This window comes from Plecotus auritus (assembly GCF_963455305.1).
Source record: "Plecotus auritus genome assembly, chromosome: 11".
Lineage (NCBI taxonomy): Eukaryota > Metazoa > Chordata > Mammalia > Chiroptera > Vespertilionidae > Plecotus > Plecotus auritus.
Genome location: NC_137777.1, coordinates 51,288,230 through 51,309,540, shown reverse-complemented (window position 1 = coordinate 51,309,540; position 21,311 = coordinate 51,288,230). Strand labels below are relative to the sequence as shown.

The window sequence follows — 21,311 nt, the reverse complement described above, 5'->3', positions numbered from 1 at the left end:
GTATTGCTGTCTCTGTCTTAGCTCAGGCTGCTCTAATAAGTGAGCATGGGCTGGATGGCTGATGACAGTGACACTCATTTCAGTTCTGGAGGTGGCAAGTCCAAGGTCAGGGTGAACTGATTCCTGGTTGGCAGATGGCTGTTGTCTATTGTGTCCTCCATGGTCAGAGAGACTTGCAACACTGTGGCTCTAGGAGGGAGAGTGGGTCTGGAGAAACACTTTTTTCTACCAGTTAGAGACTAGTGCATGGGGTGCTCAGAGGACGGGAACCCCATTAAACATACTCTGGTCCAGGGACAGTCCTGTGGTGCCTGTCCTATCGCATAGGAGGTCCTGTGGCTCTCAAGAAACCAGACAATTCATTCTTTCAAATAGTAGTAAAAATTATTCTATGTCTAAATATGGAATGAACAGCCTCTATAGTTGTCCACATTTGGGTGTCTTTTAGGAGAAAAATATAGATTGCTTGTTGCTAAAATTCAACTTTTTAAAAACTTAAGATAAAGACTTGCCCAAAATAGAGTACAACATGAGAATAAAAATAAAATAAAAAATAGAATATGGCCCAGCCAGTGTGGCTCAGTGGTTGAGCATCCATCCATGAACCAAGGGGTCACTGATTAAATTCCCAGTCAGGGCACATGCCCCAGTTGTGTGCTTGACCCCCAGTAAGGGGCGTGCAGGAGGCAGCCAATTTATGTCTCATTGATGTTTCTATCTCTCCATCCCTCTCCCTTCCTTTTTCTCTAAAAAATCAATAAAAACATTAAAAAAAATGGAATATGAATCATGAATTGGGACAAATATAGACTGTCTTGGTGCATATATAGTGTATACTCTAGACACGGTCTTTTTCTTTTTAGTGCTTCAGATATTTTAGGTTTTCTGTTTGCTTCCAGTCGAGGGAGAATATATTGCGTTCCCTTTTTGTCTGGTAGATTTGAAAAGGTAGGGTGGCTTTCTTGTTCTGCAGTGACAGACCATGCCCACCTAAGGGGTGGCCCTTCTCTTTACTCCTCAATAGCAAGTGAGCCATGCGGCGGAAGCATGCGGTGGGTTCCTGGGGCGAAGGCCCCAGTCCCTGGGTGTAAAGAAAAGAAACTGGTGTAAAGGAAATGAATCTGGTGACGTAGATATTTAGTCTGAGGGGCGGACCGGGTGCACTTTTCCTGCACCTCTGCCCACAGGTTTGTTGTGCCTGCAGAGGCGTGGCCTGAGTTCAACAAAGGAGGTGCAGGCACACTGGGAGTTGATTCTTCTCTGCAGGACATGTGACCAAAACAGGGTCTTTCAAGAAGAGGAGGGGGTGGGGGAGGGCAGGCAGGTCAGACTGAGGTTTTGTTGTACCCGGTCAGACTTAGATAAAATGATAGTGGAAATACAGCTTTAATTCTGTACCAGGTTGTACTTAGAAAGCTGATCGCGAACGCAGGAAGCGTGGCCTTAGAAGTGCGCTCTGATCCGTGGAGAGATGCTGGCCCAGATGGAGTGGCGGGATTACTGCCTGGTAATCCTTCCTTGTCCTGGAGGATTAAGTCTGCTGGGGTCCATTTTGGTCAGCTGACTGGTTAAAAACACAAAATAAACCTGGTTGTTTCTCGAGCCAGTGTGGCGTTGCTGGAACTGTTGGGCACCTGTGGGCGGATCACAGGCTGGCCCTCCTTTGTTGACCCAAGAGAGCTGCTCCCCTGCTGGTTCCTGGTTCTGTTGTCCCCCACCCCCACCCCCAGCAGCAGCTGGCGGGGGCAGCGCCTCCTGGGCTGCTGGGTGAAGTCGTTTATTGAACGCCTGTGCCAGACGTCGGCTGTGAGGCTCCGGGAAGGAGGCCCCTGGCCAGGAGGCCCCTCTGTAAACCCGTGGCCTCTTCGGCAGGTGGGGGCGTGGCCCGCAGCTGAAGGACACTGGTGGTGGCCAAGCCATGCTCTCCGCATTCTGGAATGGACCTGGGGGCGATGGAGCCCGAAGAGGACTACCAGTCCCCCTTTGATTTTGCTGCCGGAGTGAACAAAGAGTACCTGTACCTGTCTCCCAGGGGGCACCTGTCGCCGCCCGGGTCACCTGTGCCGCAGAGACTTGGTAACCACGAGTGTCCCGAGTTCACTTGGCTGTACTGAAACCTCGGCCCACGTGGGGTTGGCCTGGTTTTGAAATGATCTGTGTGAGGAGGGACTGGGTGTTGCTGTGTAGAAGCCTGTGGACAGAGCTGTTGCAGATCCAGGGCTAGTGCATGCATAGTGTGTGCATGTAAGTGCAGAATTGTGCGTGGGCTTTCGATTTCGCTGCTTACATGAGTGTGAGAGCTCTTCTGGTCACTCGGAATTCATGTGCTGACAAGCAATCTAAAAGGAAGGTTCAGGCCTTTGTTCCCAGTCGCCTGTACAGTTTCTAAAGACATCTATCCCCGGGTTTTGTCTTCCCTAAGATGACAGCATTCCGGGTCCTACTTATGCCGGAGGTGGTCCTGGATTTTGTCCTGGAACAAAACATGAAGAGCAACATTCGGAAACACCCGGCAAGAGGTCTTTTTAAATAGGAAAAGTCAAAGCGGCTGTTCTTTTGGCTATTCCTGCATCGGCTTGCACCAGAGTATTCTGAGGCCAGGGTTGCCGTTGGGTCGGGTTCGAGTGTCCTGAGGGCCAGGCTGCGTCGGGGTCAGGGTTTGAGGGTCCTGAGGGCTGGGCTGCCGTCGGGGCTTCGGGCGCAGGAGCACGGGGCTGCACAGAGCGGGGGCAGCCTGAGCACCACAGGGCCGTTCCCTCGTGTCACAGCTGATGATTGGCCACGGGGAAATGACCTCATCTGTAACTTACCAGAGAAGGAAGCTGATTTTCCTAGAAGTTCATTTTCTCCTTAATTTGCTCTTCGTAAGCTGAAAAAGGGGGTGATCTAGGAAAAAATGGACAAGTGTGCAGTGTGAAACCCAGTTGTCCGTCCGTGTTCAGGTTTGCAGCCTTCTCTGAGGGATTGGTGGCAACCTGTAGCCCCCGTGGGGTGTGGTCTGGGTGTGCAGGGAGGGAAATGTGGAGGGTGCAGCTAGAGCTGGTCTCTGGAGTTGGGAGCTGGTAGGCAGCAGCCTGGTGCCGCCGGGCCACCTCGGACCTGTCGCAAAGGGGTGCCTTCCCTATGCCTGGCGCCTAAGGATGGGCCATCCATGCTGACCTCTAGCCCTGTGTGCAGGGGCTGTCCCAGAGCAGCCCGCGGAGGGAGGGGGAGTTCGTGGTCGGGGACAGAGTGAAACGGGCGCAGTACCTGACTTCAGGTTGAGCTTGGGGTCCACGGGGCCCCAGGAGGATTCGTGGTGCTGGTCTTAGTCCTCAGGGTCTGTCTCAGCCCCTTTCACTTCCCGTTGACACAGTTGCTGTCTGTTGGGTGTTTTCTGTTAGAACAAAAGCAGTCGGTAGGGTTGGGCACCTTGCCAACGATTAGTATTTCAGTTCCCAGGAGCAGCCTGTGGGGGTGTGGGCTCCCAGGGTTAAACACAAAATTATAAACAGCAAAGTGACCAACAGAAACCAAACTCAGGTGCCTCTGGGGCTCAGATGTAGAGGTTTGCTTCAGTTGGAAAAAGGAGGGGAGAGAGCTTTAAAACAAACGAAAGTCACCATAGCCTCCCTCTAGTAAGAACAGCTTGATTCTCAAACTCGCAAACGGAGGGGCCTGGCTTGGTCCTCCCAGTCGGTCCCGGCCCCTCAGGGCGCAGGTGGCCGCGTCTGTTTGAACATCGGTTGATGCAGGGGCCTGGGTGGAGTGGCTCCTGGGTCTTCCTGTGCAGGTTCTCGTGGCTCCTGTGTAGGAATGCTCAGGCTGGTGGACCACCCATCCATTTACCAGCTCCTGTGGCTTTTAGCCACTGTGCATTTTCTTAACCCGCAGATGAGAAGTGCTCAGAAAAGGACTGGCGTTCAAAGGGATCCTAATCGGAAAGGTTGGGAACATGGATCTGAAACACATATTCTTTGATATTTATCCAAAATGCCATCACGGGGCCAATGAGGAAATGATGAGATTTAATCTGTGGGCAGAGTGTTCCTGAGAAGCAGTCTGCGTTCAGGGTAGGATGAGGGCCGGTGGCTGGAGCAGAAAGAGGTCTTTATCGGGCTGGGCCGGCTGGCCCCTGTTCAGAAGTGCCTTAGGCTTCTTGACCCCCAGTCCTCATCAGTGCACATGTCAGTGGCTGGAGCAGAACTTATTCTTCCCATGTGTGTTGAACTCTGAGATTTTAAACTGTTCCATCGATTCTTTTGAAAATGGGTTTCACAACCCATAGTGTGAAAAACATTGATTTCTAGTAAGTTTCAAAATCTGGAATATAAGCTCCATTAGATGCCAGTCTTCCCCAGCACCTGGAATAGTGCTTGACATCTGTGGCTCAACACATATTTGCTGAATGAATGAATGACTGGATGGATGGACGCATGAATGAATGGATGAAATTGGCAAGGGCTAGTTCACACTCTGGTCCATTTTACAGATGTGAACATTGAGGCCAAGAGAGGTGTTGTGAACTCGCCACATCACAGAGCTCAATTCTTTTTTTTTTTTTTTTTAATATATTTTATTGATATTTCACAGAGAGGAAGGGAGAGGGATAGAGAGCCAGAAACATCGATGAGAGAGAAACATCGATCAGCTGCCTCCTGCACACCTCCCACTGAGGATGTGCCCGCAACCAAGGTACATGCCCTTGACCGGAATCGAACCTGGGACCTTTCAGTCCGCAGGCCGACGCTCTATCCACTGAGCCAAACCGGTTTCGGCTGAGAGCTCAATTCTTAAGCCAGTGTTTGATTTGTTGTTTTTTTCTTTAGTTCCCACTAGTTTGGTCTCCATGGTGAGGATATTATAGAACAGGTTACTCACTCCAGGGGTAACCTGTCCTTTGATGAGGGTTACTGGACTAGTTGATTCTTGTGCCTTGTGCACCTGGACACTGTCATCTGCAGTGGCCGATCACAGGCTGATTTCTCTTTCCTTCTGTGATCACCTACAAGGATAATCTCCCAAATGACATTTACATCAGATCTCTGCCTCTTAAGGATTTTCCAGTGTCCAGGAGGTTGCAGTCCCGGTTTATTAAAAAGCAAACTTGGGTTGTTTCTCGTGATTTCAGGAAATAGGATACATTAAAAGACCTGACACACTTAATGCAGTCATATTAAACCTAAAAGCACGGGACAAAACCCACGGAGCGGAAATTCCTTAGCTCGGAGGCCTCCTTGCTGCTGTTTCACTTCCCTTGTGATTCCTGTCTGGGTCGCGCTCTTCCTTTTAGGAAGCGGTGAGCACATCTGGGAAGTTTTCCTGACGGCAGAGGTCTTGGTCAGCAACCTTGTTGACGGTACACTGAGTAAAAATCAGTGCAGCACTGGAGAAACGTAGACCCCCCTTTTTCCTGGAGAGGAAACTTAAGGGTGGAATTGACTTCCTCTCTGGGAACCCCCCAATCTCTTCATCACTGACCTTTCTCTCTTTTGTGGGGTGCCCCATTGTGAGTCTTGCATTTGGTTAGGGTTGTGGGGGATGATGGCTCCGAAGGCATTGCCTGAAGATTTTTATTTATTTTTTTAAGATGAAGGAGATTGCCCTAACCAGTTTGGCTCAGTGGATAGAGCGTCGGCCTGCGGACTGAAGGGTCCCAGGTTCGATTCTGGTCAAGGGCATGTACCTTGGTTGCGGGCACATCCCTGGTGGAGGGTGTGCAGGAGGCAGCTGATCGATATTTCTCTCTCATCGATGTTTCTAACTCTCTCTTTCTCTCTGTAAAAAATCAATAGAATATATTAAAAAAAAAAAGATGGAGATTTAAGGGTCCGTTTCAGAATACCTGGAGGAGCCCTGGCCAGTGATGCTCAGTGATTAGAGAGTTGGCCTGAGCACCCAAGGAGGCGGGTTCGATTCCTGGTCAAGGGCATGTCCCTGGGTTGCAGGTTCAGTCCCCTGCCCCGGTCAGGGTACTTGCCAGAGGGAACCAATCCATGTGTCTCACGTAGGTGTTTCCCTCCCTTCGTTTCTCCCTCCCTCCCTTTCACTTTCTAAAAAGCAGTGGAAAAACCATCATCGGATAAGGATGACAACAACAATTGTTTAAGGCAGTGGTCGGCAAACTGCGGCTCGCGAGCCACATGCGGCTCTTTGGCCCCTTGAGTGTGGCTCTTCCACAAAATACCACGTGCAGGTGCGCACGTACAGTGCGATTGAAACTTCGTGGCCCATGCGCAGAAGTCGGTTTTCAGCTCTCAAAAGAAATTTCAATCGTTGTGCTGTTGATACTTGGCTCTGTTGACTAACGAGTTTGCCGACCACTGGTTTAAGGAGTGAATTAAAAAAAAGAACACCTGGAGGAGGCAAGTCAGGCATTTGGAAATACGTGCTCTGCCTTTGCCATCTCTCCTTCCTCCACGCCCCCCCCCCTCCAACTGACTCTGGCGGGGGGGTTGTGAAGTGAGGATTTGGAGGGTGACCTTTTCCGGTGGGGGGGAGGGAGCTGGTCTTGGGAGCAGGGCTGGCCTCCAGCCCCCTTTCCCTCTGTGCTTTAGTGCCGTGTGCCCTCCTCAGCCCTGACCCCGCCCAGGGCATCTCCTGGGTTCTTGGGTCTTTCTCAGATGGGGTGGCACAGGCTTCCTGGCTCCCTGTTCCTGCTGCCTGCTCTGTGGTGGCGTTTCCCCCTCTGCGGTTTTACTGACCTCACCATGGACACACGTGGGAAATGACAGCCTCAGGAACTGAAAGTTTCCATGGCTTGTGCTACCGAATCTCTTTCTTCCACAGAGAATCGGTGTCGAGCAGGAGGTATCAGATGCCCCTTCACCATAAGTCCCTGGGTTTCACCTGGGCAAGTGGGTCGCCACCCCCCTTTGGGCATTTGGCCACTTCAGGAGCTGATGCTGAGATTTGGCTGTTATAGCTGGGCGCGGGGAGAGACTGCTACTGGCATCAAGAAAGCAGATGCCACGCGGGTGAGGCACGGATAGCTCCACCCCACGGGCTCACCTGGCTCAGGATGTCCATCAGGCTGTGGCTGAGCAGCCCTGCCTTAAGTGGGTCCTTAGTATGTGGGGCCTTTGGAGAGGACCGCTGTGTGGGGCCCTCTGAATATCCCCCTGCGCCTCCTGGGATTCTGTTACATCCGGAAACAAAGACCAAGGCCCAAGAATGGGGCCCCAAGCACAGACCTATAAAGGGAAAAATACCTTTACCTTGTGAGCTTTCTGGATGTGACCACCAGAGGTAGTTGGACCACAAGTGTTACCTCTTTTTGTGTCTCTTGGTTTAAAAAAGGGGGTGCATATTTTCCTCTTGTTTGTGCTTAAATAACACAATCCGTAGACACTGGAGTTTCTTATTCCTACTCTGGTCTTAAAACATTGTTGCCTCTTTAAGACTAGGAGGTGGATGCGATTTTGTTGACAGAAATTTCTGGGGCTTGATTATAACTCTAACCAGTTAGAGATGTCCCCGTTGGGGTGGCTGAATTCATGTAACGTCATGGGTACCCCGCCCAGACGGCCGCGGCACACGTGGCTCTGACGTGAAGGTAGGGCCTGCTCCACATGTAACTCCTTTGATGGGTTATGAGGCAGAAGTTGTATTTTTTTCTTAGAAAAGTGACATTTTTAATAGTTTAAACAGAAAAACCTTGGTAGTTTTCACCACTGAGAATGAAATGTATAAAATAAAAAGCTCGAGATGTAAGGCAGAGAAGGAGGAAGACTGAGTTCTTATCTTGGCCCTCACTCACCGTGGCCCTTCCTGCAGTTCATGTTCAGGGATTGTCGCTGGTGGCAGGGTGCCAGGCCCTGGCAGGCGGTGCCACACGGCCGAGGAGGCGGGTGGGACTCAGTGCTGGGCCCCGCGTCGCCCAGCCTCGCGGGCTGGTCCTAAGAGCAGTAGCTGGTACTCATGGGGCGTTACACCCAGAGCAGGGCCTGGGTCACAGGGACGGGAAATCCTGTAAGGGCAGGGGACACCTCAAACAGACTAATTAAATGAGACGAGGAGGGGTGTCAGGAGTGGAAAACACGTGCAAAGACGTAAAAAAGGGAGTGTGCTTTGGAAAGAGATGGTGGAGCTGGTTGTACAACACTCTGAATGTAACTAATGCCGCCCCCCCCCCCCCCCCGAATTGTACGCTTAAAAATGGTGAAAATGGCCAATTTAAAAACATTAAATGGCAGAAAGTATGTGACGTAGTTATGTTATTTTACCTTTTGAGTTAATATATTCCTTACAAAAACCAAAGCAGGGCTGCGGGGAGTAGCACGAGACGGAGTGGGAGTGGGTGGGCTCCCGTGTCTGGAGCCGCAGCTCCACCAGCAGGTGGGGCCATGGGAGGAGTTAAGGGGAGGGGGTGCCAGGTCAAAGTCAGACTCGTTGAGGGCAAGTGGTCAGTGTGCTGGAGGGGACAGAGAGCATCAGGGAGCTTTGGGGCAAGAGTCTGAGCAAGAAGCAGTGAGCCTGAGCGGAGGCAGACGGTCGGTCGGGCTGGAGGTGAACCGTATCCCGGGGAGGGCAGGAGACCCAGGGAGGCGGTGGGAACCCCAGGAGCGGAGAGGGCAGACGGAGGCTCAGAGCTGGATGCCTCGGAGATGTCCCATGTGACCCTGCCCTGCCCGAGAGCTGTTCCTGGTTGAAGGGGCCGAGGAAGGCCAGATGCCAGGTTGCAGGGGGAGGAGAAGAGATGGGAAGCGAGGAAGTGAGCTGAAAGCCCAGCTTCATGGCGGAGCGGAGGAAGGGGAGAGGGAGTCTGGGGTGACTTGTGGACGTGGAGAGGCGGGGACGACAAATCCTTGGGCACCATTAGCATGTGCCTCCTCTTCATGTTCATTTCCTTTACAGCATTCTTATGCAGACCCAGAGAGAGAGGTGGCGTTGCCCTTTGTTTTTCTCTTACAGGTAATGGGGTTAGGGCTCAATTTCTTAGGGCGGTTGCAACATACTAAGTGGCTTAAAATAACAGAAATTTCTTGTTATTTTATATTTTTAAAAATAGTTTTTCAATTATAGTTTATGTATAATATTATATTAGCTTCAAGTATACAACCGGTGATTAGACATTTATAGAACTTGTGAAATGATCAGCCGGTAAGTCTAGTACCCATCTGACACCAGGCGTAATTATTGCAGTGTTACTGACGTCGTCCCTATCTGTACTTGACCTCCCTTGACTGCCTTGTAATTACCAGTTTGTGCTTCATCCCTCACCTCTCTCACGCATCTCCCACTCACCTGGCAGCCAGCAGTCTGCTCTGTATCTCAGGCTGTTTCTGTTCTGCTTGTTCATTTAGTTGTTACTTTAGATTCCACATGTAAGTGAAATCATATGGATTTGTCTTCCTCTGACATCTCACTCTGCATTCTATCCTCCAGGCCCTCCCTGTTCTTGCAGATGCAAGGTTTCATTCTTCTTTATGGCTGCGTCACAGTCCATTGTATCTGCCCCACTTCAGCCATTTATCCATTGATGGGCACTGGGTTGCTTCCGTATCGTGGCTATTGTAAATAATGCTGCCATGAACATATGGGTGCATATGTCTTTTCAGTTTAGCATAAAACAACAGAAATTTCTCATATCTCAGGTCTGGAGGCTGGAAATCCAAAATCAAGGTGTCGGCAGGGCGACACTCCACGGCACCTGAAGCCTCCTTGGACTCATTCCAGGTCCTGGTGGCCGCCGCAGTCCTGGGCATTCCTGGCTGTGGCTGCATCACTCCAGTCTCCGCTCCATCTCCACAGTGTCCCCCCGTCTCCACTCCATCACCACACAGTGTCCCCCCGTCTCCGCTCCATCACCACACAGTGTCCCCCCGTCTCTGCTCCATCACCACACAGTGCTCCCCCCGTCTCCGCTCCATCACCACACAGTGCTCCCCAGTCTCCGCTCCATCACCACAGTGTCCCCCAGTCTCCGCTCCATCACCACAGTGTCCCCCCGTCTCTGCTCCATCACCACACAGTGCTCCCCCTGTCTCCGCTCCATCACCACACAGTGATCCCCAGTCTCCGCTCCATCACCACAGTGTCCCCCAGTCTCCGCTCCATCACCACAGTGTTCCCCCGTCTCCGCTCCATCACCACACAGTGCTCCCCAGTCTCCGCTCCATCACCACAGTGTCCCCCCATCTCCGCTCCATCACCACACAGTGTCCCCCCGTCTCTGCTCCATCTCCACAGTGTCCCCCCGTCTCTGCTCCATCACCACACAGTGTCCCCCCGTCTCCGCTCCATCACCACACAGTGTCCCCCGTCTCTGCTCCATCTCCACAGTGTCCCCCCGTCTCTGCTCCATCACCACACAGTGTCCCCCCGTCTCCGCTCCATCACCACACAGTGTCCCCCCGTCTCTGCTCCATCACCACATAGTGCTCCCCCCGTCTCCGCTCCATCACCACACAGTGCTCCCCAGTCTCTGCTCCATCACCACAGTGTCCCCCCGTCTCTGCTCCATCACCACACAGTGCTCCCCAGTCTCCACTCCATCACCACGCAGTGCTCCCCCGTCTCTGCTCCATCACCACACAGTGTCCCCCCGTCTCCGCTCCATCACCACACAGTGCTCCCCAATCTCCGCTCCATCACCACACAGTGCTCCCCCGTCTCCGCTCCATCACCATGGAGTGTCCCCAGTCTCCGCTCCATCACCACACAGTGCTCCCAGTCTCCGCTCCATCACCACGCAGTGTCCCCAGTCTCTGCTCCATCACCACACAGTGCTCCCCCGTCTCTGCTCCATCACCACGCAGTGTCCCCCATTCTCTGCTCCATCACCACACAGTGTCCCCCCGTCTCTGCTCCATCACCACGCAGTGTTCTCCGTGTCTCTGTATCTTCTACATGATGTTCTCCTCTCTGGATCTCTGAGTCCAAATGTCCTTCTTCATATAAGGACACCAGTCTTGATGAGGGCCCACCCCAATCTAATATGATGTCATCTTCACTTGGTTACACCTGCAAAGACCCTGTTTGCAGGTACTGGGGCTCAGGCAGTCTAGTGATCCCTTTTTGGAGGACACAACGCAACCCAACACCATCTAATTTCAAAGTTCATGCTTGTCTGTTTCTATTCTTTAAAAAAAATCTCTGTCCCCAGTTTCTTTTTCTCTGTGTAGTTTGAACTCAATGATGCAAGATTCTGTTCAGATCTAAAATTGTCTGACAATGGCTGAAAAGGTTTTTTTCTAAAATGTTTTTTTATTGACTTCAGAGAGAGGAGCGAGAGGGAGAGATATACAAACATCAATGATGAGAGAGAATCATCCATCGGCTGCCTCCTACACACCCCACACTGGGGATTGAGCCGGCAACCCAGCATGCCCTCACTGGGAATCAAACCGTGACCTGGTCAACCACTGAGCCATGCCGGCCGGGCACAGCTGGAACAGTTTTCATTGATGGGCACAGAAAGTCTTGAAGGAGCAGTTGGTCTTAATTGGGTGAAAAGTCAAGGACTGTTGGGGTGGCTGCTCCCACATGGGGGGCCTGGGCTGCAGGAGGTGCTCACTAGACTCCCCATTATGGCTTCATGGTAATTGTAGGTTCGAAATTTGTATGAAAAGGCTTTGTTTCCTTCCCTGGCTGACGTTTTGGGGAGTATGGGGGAGGACGTGGCTGTCCGTGGGAACGTACAGAGAAACTTCATTTGAATAAACCCATCAGCCGGTTCCCATAGAACATCTGTGAGCATCGGACCGGCTCTGATCCAGGCCCTGACTGAGGAAGAAGACGCGTTCAGACGGGAATCTTCCCCTTCCTCATTCTCCCCAGCTTTCCTTGCGCATCACTCACATTCTCACTGAAGCCTGAAGAACTTCCTTCTCCTCAGATGACTAACGAGTTCCTCGAAGTCGGAAGCATCGTATTTCAGCACAGCTAAGGCACCGCGGGAATTTTTTGCCCTTCTTTTAAATCTTAAAGAATTTATTGTCTTACAGTTCCCATGAGTGGGTAGTTGGAAGACCCCACAGATTTCAAGAGGAACCATTGTTTTATGTTCCATTTAAGGGGGAAAAATTGCTTTAAGTTAAACTGGAAAAAAAAGTTTATTTTTAATTAAGATTTTAATTTTATGCTCATGTACATCCTTTCAGATTTGTTCAGACACATACATTGCTCATAACCCTCCTGTGCATCCTTTTTAAAGAAAAATAAGTGGAAGTTTTCCAGAAACATACCCATGTGCCCTAACTTACCGGAATTACTTGTCAACTAGGAGTAATCCGTGTTTGTTTTGTTTACTGAATGAATGGGAAAACGCCTGTGACGTAGCCTTTCCTAAGAGAGCGGTCTCCATGGTCTGAGCCACTCCCACCTGCTTTGTAAATTTTGAGTAGGTGTTTGAGCAGGTGATAAAACGGCTCTGCTCCTCGGACTGCTTACCTGGCAGGTTGTACAGTGCACCTCAAGTTCACAGCTGTGAAAGGCAGAACTGTGCCTTAGGTTTTTTAAAAAATATATATTTTATTGATTTTTTACAGAGAGGAAGGAAGAGGGATAGAGTGTTAGAAACATCGATGAGAGAGAACCATCCATCAGCTGCCTCCTGCACGCCCCCTACTGGGGATGTGCCTGCAACCAAGATACATGCCCTTGACCGGAGTCAACCCAGGACCCTTGAGTCTGCAGGCCGACACTCTATCCACTGAGCCAAACCGGTTAGGGCTGTGCCTTAGGTTTGATGGGGACGAAACTCTGGTCTCTGTCCACCTTCTCCATCGCCCCCTGTTGGTGGGCTTACCTGGCCCCAGCAGCCTGTCTGTGGACTCCAGGCTCCCCCGCCCCAAACTCTCCAAGGGGACCTCATGGGTGAAATTGAAGACAGGCAGACAGTCTGCACAACTAGAAGAAGAATTGAGGAAGTGGCTAAAATGTTAATAACCTGGTGGAACAAATTATCGCCAATATTCAGTCACTTGGGCTCGATCGTGGTACCTGTGACTTTCAAGCCAGGGATCCCCGTGCATCCCCACACCCTGTGGGGAAAGCCTGGCCCTCTGCGTCCACCCTCCCTCTGGACTTGGCCTTGGACCCCCTGCTCATTGGACTCTCTCTAAGAATAAGAGGAAGAGGTTAGTCAGAGAGCCTGCATTTGAATGTCACCTCTGTGCGCAATTTGCTGGTCTCGGAGGGCCTCAACTTCCTGACGGAAATAAATACCCACTCCGGTGCCGGTGGGTCGGTCTTTTGTTTTTATTTATTTTTTATGAGATAACATGGAAATCTCCCTCGTGGCGTGTTAGACCTCAGTAAATATTCGTCGTATTTCATCCTCCTTCTCCGAGTCTTAAAAGCAGCTTTCCATCATATTTTGAGGGGGAACATTAAAGTTAATATCCAAGTAAGAATTTTTCCGATTACTTGTAGTTTTGAGTAATGGGTATATACAGTAAAACGTTTCCATTTCCCAACTTTCATGTTGCGAGTGAGAAATTAGTATCTTTTCTCCCCAAAGCCAGATTTCATCGCTACAGTAAATACTGCTCTCCCACTGAGCCTAGGGGAAACGGGGCCGTGTTAGCTAGAAAATCCCCTAAGGCAGCAGTCAGCAACCTTGGGCCAGCGGTTGGCGACGCTGCTCTAAGGCCCCGTTGGGACCCGCAGGTGTGGGAAACGGCCTGTTTGGACCTGATGGAGCAGTTGCTTCTGATCTCATGTGCCAGGTTCTTGTACTTTGTCAGGGTCTTATTTATTATTGCTTCTAGACGCTTCCCAAGTCTGACCTCTTAGCCCTGACTCTTCATTTGCATTTTGGAAATCAGTGATTTGAAGCGTGTGCTTTCGAATCAAACCATCGAGGTCCCACACCCTAACTGCACCGTGTTTTCCGATGTGACCATGGGCAGGTTAACTTCCGTGAGATTCAGGTGCCTCGCCTGCAAGTGGCAGGTGACCCCGCCTCGCAGACATGCTGCCTGTGAACGGTGGAACCCTCGGACCGCTCCGCTCGGGGAGTATGGGGGAGGATGTGGCTGGGGAGTGCAGCCTGCGCTCCATGGTGGCTGTGGTGGTGATAGTGCTCCCAGGCCACGCCTGTCTGCGGTGCTGGTGATCTCAACAGCCCCCCGCCTGTTCTCCACCGCGTCCTCTACTTCTGAGTTCCCTCTCGTGGAAACCTCGCCTTTAAAGAATAATGCTGATAATTTGCTGCCACCTGCAGGCTAATATGGGGAAAGCAGGACATGTAATGTGCTAACTTTCTTCGATTCTGATTATAAAATCTCAAGGTCATCTTGGAGGCCCCAAGGCCAACTGGGGGCAACCCCATGACCCCATTTTCTGAGATATTCTTTTTCCCTGGTACTCTAACTAAATACAGGAATGATACTCGAATCCCTTTAGATTCTTTCTGGAATTGGGCAGCTATGCATAAAGCACTGTTAGTAATCAGATACTGAAGTTTCCTGCTTAAGTAGATTTGCAAAAGGCTGCTGATGAAAAAGTATGAGTCTTTGTTATTTAAGCCATGGTTTAGCATCTGAGTTTTGGGGTCTTGGTGTTTAGCATCTGAGTTTTGGGGGAGGGGGGTGTCTTGTTCTAGTTGGCGAAGTTGAAAGGTCTGAGGAAAACATTAAAAGTAAATATGTTGCCCTGGCTGGTGTGGCTCAGTTGGTTGGGTGTCATGTTTGATTCCTGGTCAGGGAATATACCCGGGTTTGGGGCTTGATCCCCGGTAGGGGGTGTGCAGGAGGCAGCCAATCAATGTTTTGCTCTCACATCAATGTTTTCTCTTTCTCCCTCTTCCTCTCTCTCTAAAATCAATAAAAAAAATAAATAACGTTTATAAGGAACTCTCATCTGGTTCCTCTGTGGTGCCTGTGTGATTGCTACCTGTATGCTTGTCTTCCATTTTCAGCCTCACACGCCTTTGTAAGGTAACCTGTGTCGGGATGCATTTGCAAGCACACGTGGCCCTGCATGGTTTCTCACAGCACCTTGCAGCGCCTTGCCCGCAGTTTGAATCTCCCGCAGTTGGAGTCCGCGCTGTGTCACTGCCGAATAGCAGGGGGCGGGCCCAGTAAGGCCTTGGTGCTGAACTGCAGGGTGAATTTGTCCTGAAAACCAGAGGGGACGACTGAAAGGTTTTAGCCTGGGGAGTGACGTGATCAGATTTCTATCCTAGAAAATAGCGCCCAGGCACCCTGTTCACAGCTGCTTCGGGGGAACCTGTGGAAGCAGTTATTCTTCGAGCCTCGCCACCCCTGACTGCCCCTCCCTCCCTGGTGGTGTCTGCAGGAGAGGGCTCGCCCTGGTCTGTTGGCCCCTCCACTTGGTGGCTTCAGTAGTTTCCTGTGTATTACTGTGATCCTTTAGTGATTCTGTGAACGCCTTTCAGTAGGCACTGTTGTGACATTGTTATGCTAGTGATTGATGTCACAATAATTACTAGCTACCATTGTGCAGGTAACATACAATAATAGGCTGTGTGGCCAGTGTCCTTGTACCTTTTACCGGATGTACACGCAGGTGTGTCACTGGCTCGCCCTCCACGTAGCCTGGCTGCTCGCTGGCGCCTGTTGAACGGTGTGGTGTTCTTCCCTCTTCCTGTCCACCTGGCAGCCAGGCTGTCATCGGCTGTGGGCCCCTTGCTCTGGGCGGTGCCACATGGCTGCCGTGGCTGAGCTGGCATTTCCCAGGGATGATGTGGGGTGGGGTGGGGAACAGCCATGGTGTCTGTGCTCACTGGTCCCCCACGTAAAAGCACCTGCTGCTGTGGGAGACTGAGCACATGCACCTGTGACATGGAGGCACCTGTGACAGGGGGTAACGGTGACAGGGGCACTGTGACAGGGGGCACCTGTGACATGGGGGTACCTGTGACATGGCACCTGTGACAGGGGGTAACGGTGACAGGGGCACTGTGACAGGGGGTAACTGTGACATGGGGGTACCTGTGACAGGGGGTAATGGTGACAGGGGCACTGTGACAGGGGGCACCTGTGACACGGGGGCACCTGTGACATGGGGGGTAACTGTGACAGGGGGCACCTGTGACATGGGGGGTAACTGTGACAGGGGGCACCTGTGACATGGGGGTACCTGTGACAGGGGGTAACGGTGACAAGGGCACTGTGACAGGGGGCACCTGTGACACGGGGGCACCTGTGATATGGGGGGTAACTGTGACAGGGGGGCACCTGTGACAGGGGGGTGCCTGTGACAGGGGGCACCTGTGACATGGGGGGGTAACTGTGATAGGGGGGCGCCTGTGACAGGGGCGCCTGTGACAGGGGGGTAACTGTGACATGCGGGCACCTGTGGCATGGGGGCACCTAGACATGGGGGTACCTGTGACATGGGGGGTAACTGTGACAGGGGGATAACTGTGACAGGGGGGTAACTGTGACAGGGGGGCACCTATGACAGGGGGGTAACTGTGACAGGGGGGCGCCTGTGACATGGGGGGCACCTGTGACATGGGGGTACCTGTGACAGGGGGGCACCTGTGACAGGGGGGTAACTGTGACAGGGGGGCACCTGTGACAGGGGGGTAACTGTGACAGGGGGGCGCCTGTGACATGGGGGGCACCTGTGACATGGGGGTACCTGTGACAGGGGGGCACCTGTGACAGGGGGGTAACTGTGACAGGGGGGCACCTGTGACAGGGGGGTAACTGTGACAGGGGGGCACCTGTGACAGGGGGGTAACTGTGACAGGGGGGCACCTGTGACAGGGGGGTAACTGTGACAGGGGGGCACCTGTGACAGGGGGGTAACTGTGACAGGGGGTTAACTGTGACAGGGGGGCACCTGTGACGGGGTAACTGTGACAGGGGGGTACCTGTGACAGGGGGGTACCTGTGACAGGGGGGCACCTGTGACAGGGGGGTAACTGTGACAGGGGGGCACCTGTGACAGGGGGGTAACTGTGACAGGGGGGCACCTGTGACATGGGGGGTAACTGTGACAGGGGGGTACCTGTGACAGGGGGTAACTGTGACAAGGGGTAACTGTGACAGGGGGGTACCTGTGACAGGGGGTAACTGTGACAGGGGGTAACTGTGACAAGGGCACCTGTGACATGGGGCACCTATGACGGGGGCACCTGTGACAGGGGGAGGGACGGGCGGGCTGTGACACAGTAGTAGGATGTAAGGGGCACGAGGAGCTCGGTAGCAAGATAAATAATATGTCGACGTGGTGCTTTAAAGACTTAAGGTGAAGAAGCCACGATGAGCAGCGTACTAACGTCTTAACAAAGACAAGAGCAGCGGTGCTGTGCAGAGCTGTTTGTATGTGGCACAGTGTGGGTGTTGGCTTCATCGTGGATTCTTTGAATTAGCTTTGATTTTTACAAATGCTCACATTAAAGCGTTAAAGTTACTCATAGTGAGATTTCTGGTGCCCCCTTAAATTTTGCACCGATGGTGTGGGGGCTCCCTGGGTGGTGGGTGGAGGCGAGGACAGAGGTGCTGCCTCCTGGTCTTGTGCAGGAATGCTGGGACTGTGGGCTCTTCCTGCAGGACGAGCAGGCCCGCTCTGCCCCAGGGCAGCGGGCGCCGCTGCGACTGGTCTTGAAGAATGTGGAGAGTTCACATGGGTGCTGGTCTTTTCTCTGAATATACACGTTAGGGATTGCTAAGGCGACCTGGATAATACACACACACACACACACACACACGTATATATATGTATATGTACAGGGTGGGGCAAAAGTAGGTTTACAGTTGTGAGTATGCAAAACACAGTTTATTCTTATATTATTTAACTAGAGGCCCGGTGCACGAAATTTGTGCATGGGCAGGGTCCCTAGGCCAGGCCGGCGATCAGGGCCAATCTGTGGGGCGCCTGGCGGGGTGATTAGAGCCTCCACTCTCACCTGCCTTGGCTGGCCTGGTGCTGCCTGCTCATCAGCCCTGCCCCCCACTGCTGCTGCCAGTCTCCTCCTTCTGTGGGGCAGCCAGCGGGGCAATTGGGGGCCCCCGCTGGCACCCACCTTGGCTGGTGGCCTGGCGCCACCCACTCGTGGGCTCCACTCCTTGCTGCCGCGGTCGGGGCCTGAGGGCTGGGGGCAGCTCCTGCATTGAGTGTCTGCCCCCCTGTTGGTCAGTGCACGTCATAGCGATTGGTCGTTCCACCGTTTGGTTGATTTGCATACTAGGGTTTTATTGTATAGGATTATTGTATTATTTTCCATACAAACAACTGTAAACCTACTTTTGCCCCACCCTGTATATGAGCACGCGCCACACACACACACACACACACACACACACACACACACACACACAAAAGCTACGAGAAGGTGTTTCCTACACCCACTCCCTCGTGGAAGGAAACAGGCTGCGTACTCAGCGGTTCCCCCTCGCCGCGGGTGCAGTGTGGTTCACAGCCAGAGGAAGCTAGTGGTGCGAGTCACTAGTTTAGAACTGCAAGCCTCGCCAAGATTTCATTCCTGGCCTTGTCACTCCTCTGCTTATCATGACTGAGGACATGAGCAGAAACTGAGCAAATGCTGTTTTCTAAATTCCAACTTTGGCAGAGTTGAAGCTGGTGTTTTTTAGTGGTTAGTGCCAAGTCTCCTGTGGCCCTTTCTGGGCAAACTAGGTTGGTTCAAGGGGCAGACAGATGATGCGTGGGTCCACCCTCATTGGCTTGATTCTGGCTTGGGTCGGGGGTCGGACATAAAGGAAGACTATGCTTAGCTTGCATGTCTTACAGCCTTTCTTTGTAACCCCGACAAGGTCTGCTGAGAACAGACCCAGTACCCGAGGCTGGAGAGGATGCTGCTGCCACGATCAGTGTCACGGAGACCCTGTCCGAGGAGGAGCAAGAAGAGCTGAGGAGCGAGCTCGCAAAGGTACAGGAGCATTCCTCCGGAGCTTGCTGCTCTGCACTTAGAATAAAGCGCCGTCTGGTTTTCCGAAGCACTGGGTAACATCTTACAGTCAGTTCCAAGGGAGAGAAAGCAGCGTGTGTTCGCTTGTCCTAGAGCGGGAAGAGCAGGTAGGAGAGAGCGAATCACTTGTTTTTGCACGAGTGAAGGTCTATATGGGTAAAGTGTGTCTGGGAAGGAGGGTGATGAGGAAATGGAGGAGACGGGTCTTCCTACGTTTAATACCCTTGGCTTTTTGTCTGCATCCATGACTTTGTTCTACCCTGGGCTGTGGTTTGGATATAAGCACCTTTGAACCTGCTCTCTTTCTCTCTCTCAAAATTAACCATTTATAGTGTACAGTTCAGTGGTGTTTAGCACAGTCATAATGTTGTGCAACTGCCACGTCTGCCTAGTTCCAAGCATTTCCAGCACCCCCAGAGGAGACCCACATTCATTAAGCGGGCACCCCCCAGGGTCCCCCTCAGCCCCTGCTAATCTGTTTCTGTGGATTAACCTGTTCTGGATATTTCATAGAAATAGAATTTTTCGACCCCTGACCTCGTCCCTGGTTTCTTTCGTTCAGCATGTTGGTGGGCGTCGTCCTCCTGTTGCATGTGTTGGTCTTCACTGCTCTTCATGACGAATGGTAGTCCATCATCTGAGTCTACCGTATTTTGCTTATCCATTCATCCATCCATGGACATTGGGGTGTTTCCACCTTTTGACTCACAGATACTGAGGAACACTTGTGTAAAAGGACTTGTTTGCGTGCCTAATTTCAGTGCCTTTAGCTATAAGCTTGGAGATGCTGTGTCATATGGTTATTCCATAGGACTCTTTGGGGAGCCATCAAAACTGTTTTCCGCAGCAGGGACACCATTTCACATGCCCATCAGTACATCCTTGTGGCCAGTGTTTGCCATTTTCTGTCTTTTTTATTATAACCGTCCTAGTGAGTATTAAGTGATACCTCGTTGTGGTTTTGATGCTGTTTACTAGTGACCAATGCTATTGAGCATCTTTTTTTAAAAAAATATATTTTATTGATTTTTCACAGAGAGGAAGGGAGAGGGATAGAGAGTTAGATACATCGATGGGAGAGAAACATCAATCAGCTGCCTCCTGCACACCCCCTATTGGGGATGTGCCCACAACCAAGGTACATGCTCCTGACTGGAATCGAACCTGGGACCCTTGAGTCCGCAGGCTGACACTTTATCCACTGAGCCAAACTGGCCAGGGCGAGCATCTTTTCTTGTGCTTATTAGCCATTTGCATATATTCTTTAGAGAATTGTATATTCTAATCCTTTGCCCAGTTTTTCAAAAACTTTTTTTGGTCTTTTTGTTGTTGAGATAAGAGCTCTGTATGAGATTTGCAAGTAAGTGTGTGATTTTCAGATATTTTCTCCCCTTCTATATGTTGCCTTTTCTTTCTCTTCATTGTGTCTTATTGCACAAAAGTTCCACATTGTGATGAAGTCCAGCTTATTTTCTCTTTAATTGCTTGTGCTTCTGGTGTTATCTAAGAACTTATTTCCAAAACTCCTGTGTTTTCTTCTACGACTCTCAGAGTGTATATTTCAGCCTCCAATCTATTTTGAGTTAATTTCTGTTTATGGTTTGTTGGCGTACAATTGCTCGTAGTACTATTCTCTTTTAACCTGTAAGGTCAGTAGTGATGTTGCCACTTTCATTTCTGATTTTAGTTATTTGTGACTTCACTTTCATTCTTTGTCATTCAGCTAAAGGCTTGTCAGTTTGGTTGATCTCTTCAAAGAACCAGTGGGTTCCTTGGTCTTCTCTGTTGTTTGTCTGTTCTCTGTTTCTTTTACCTTCACTCTTTTTTTTTTTTTTTTTTAATATATTTTATTGATATTTTACAGAGAGGAAGGGAGAGGGATAGAGAGCTAGAAACATCGATGAGAGAGAAACATCGATCAGCTGCCTCCTGCACACCTCCCACTGGGGATGTGCCCGCAACCAAGGTACATGCCCTTGACCGGAATCGAACCCGGGACCCCTCAGTCCGCAGGCTGACGCTCTATCCACTGAGCCAAACCGGTTTCGGCTTACCTTCACTCTTTAACACTCCCTTCCTTCTGTGAGCTCTGGGTTGAGTTTTATTTTCTTTTTCTAGTTCCTTAAGGTATGCTATCACATTGATTTGAGATCTTGCTGTTTCCTAAATGTAGGCCTTTAGAGCTGTCAGGTTCCCTCAGCGCACCCCTTTCACTGTGCCCCTTAAGTTTTGTGTTGTCCATCTGAACCTAGATAAGATGGACAAGTTCCTAAAAACACATAAATGATCATAACTGATCCTCCAAAAAATAGAAAATCTGAACAGACCCACAACATGTAAAGAGATTGTATCAGTAATCAAAAACCTCCCAAAAAAGTACAAGACCAGATGGTTTTACTGGTGGAGTTTACCAAACATTTGAAGAATGAATCCTCACTCATTCTAAAAGGCCGGGATTAGCCTGATCCAAAAATCAGACACC

General features: G+C 51.1%; 1 protein-coding gene across 6 annotated transcripts in view; it reads left to right on the top strand.

Annotated features, from left to right (window-relative positions):
• Window positions 1–21,311, top strand: part of TPD52 (tumor protein D52) — a 73,378-nt gene that overhangs the window by 36,231 nt on the left and 15,836 nt on the right. For all 6 annotated transcript variants that reach the window (XM_080646939.1, XM_080646938.1, XM_080646937.1 and 3 more), the window contains exon 2: window positions 18,675–18,790. In XM_080646939.1, coding sequence (XP_080503065.1) covers window positions 18,675–18,790 — 116 coding nt within the window. The remainder of the gene's footprint in view (window positions 1–18,674; window positions 18,791–21,311) is intronic.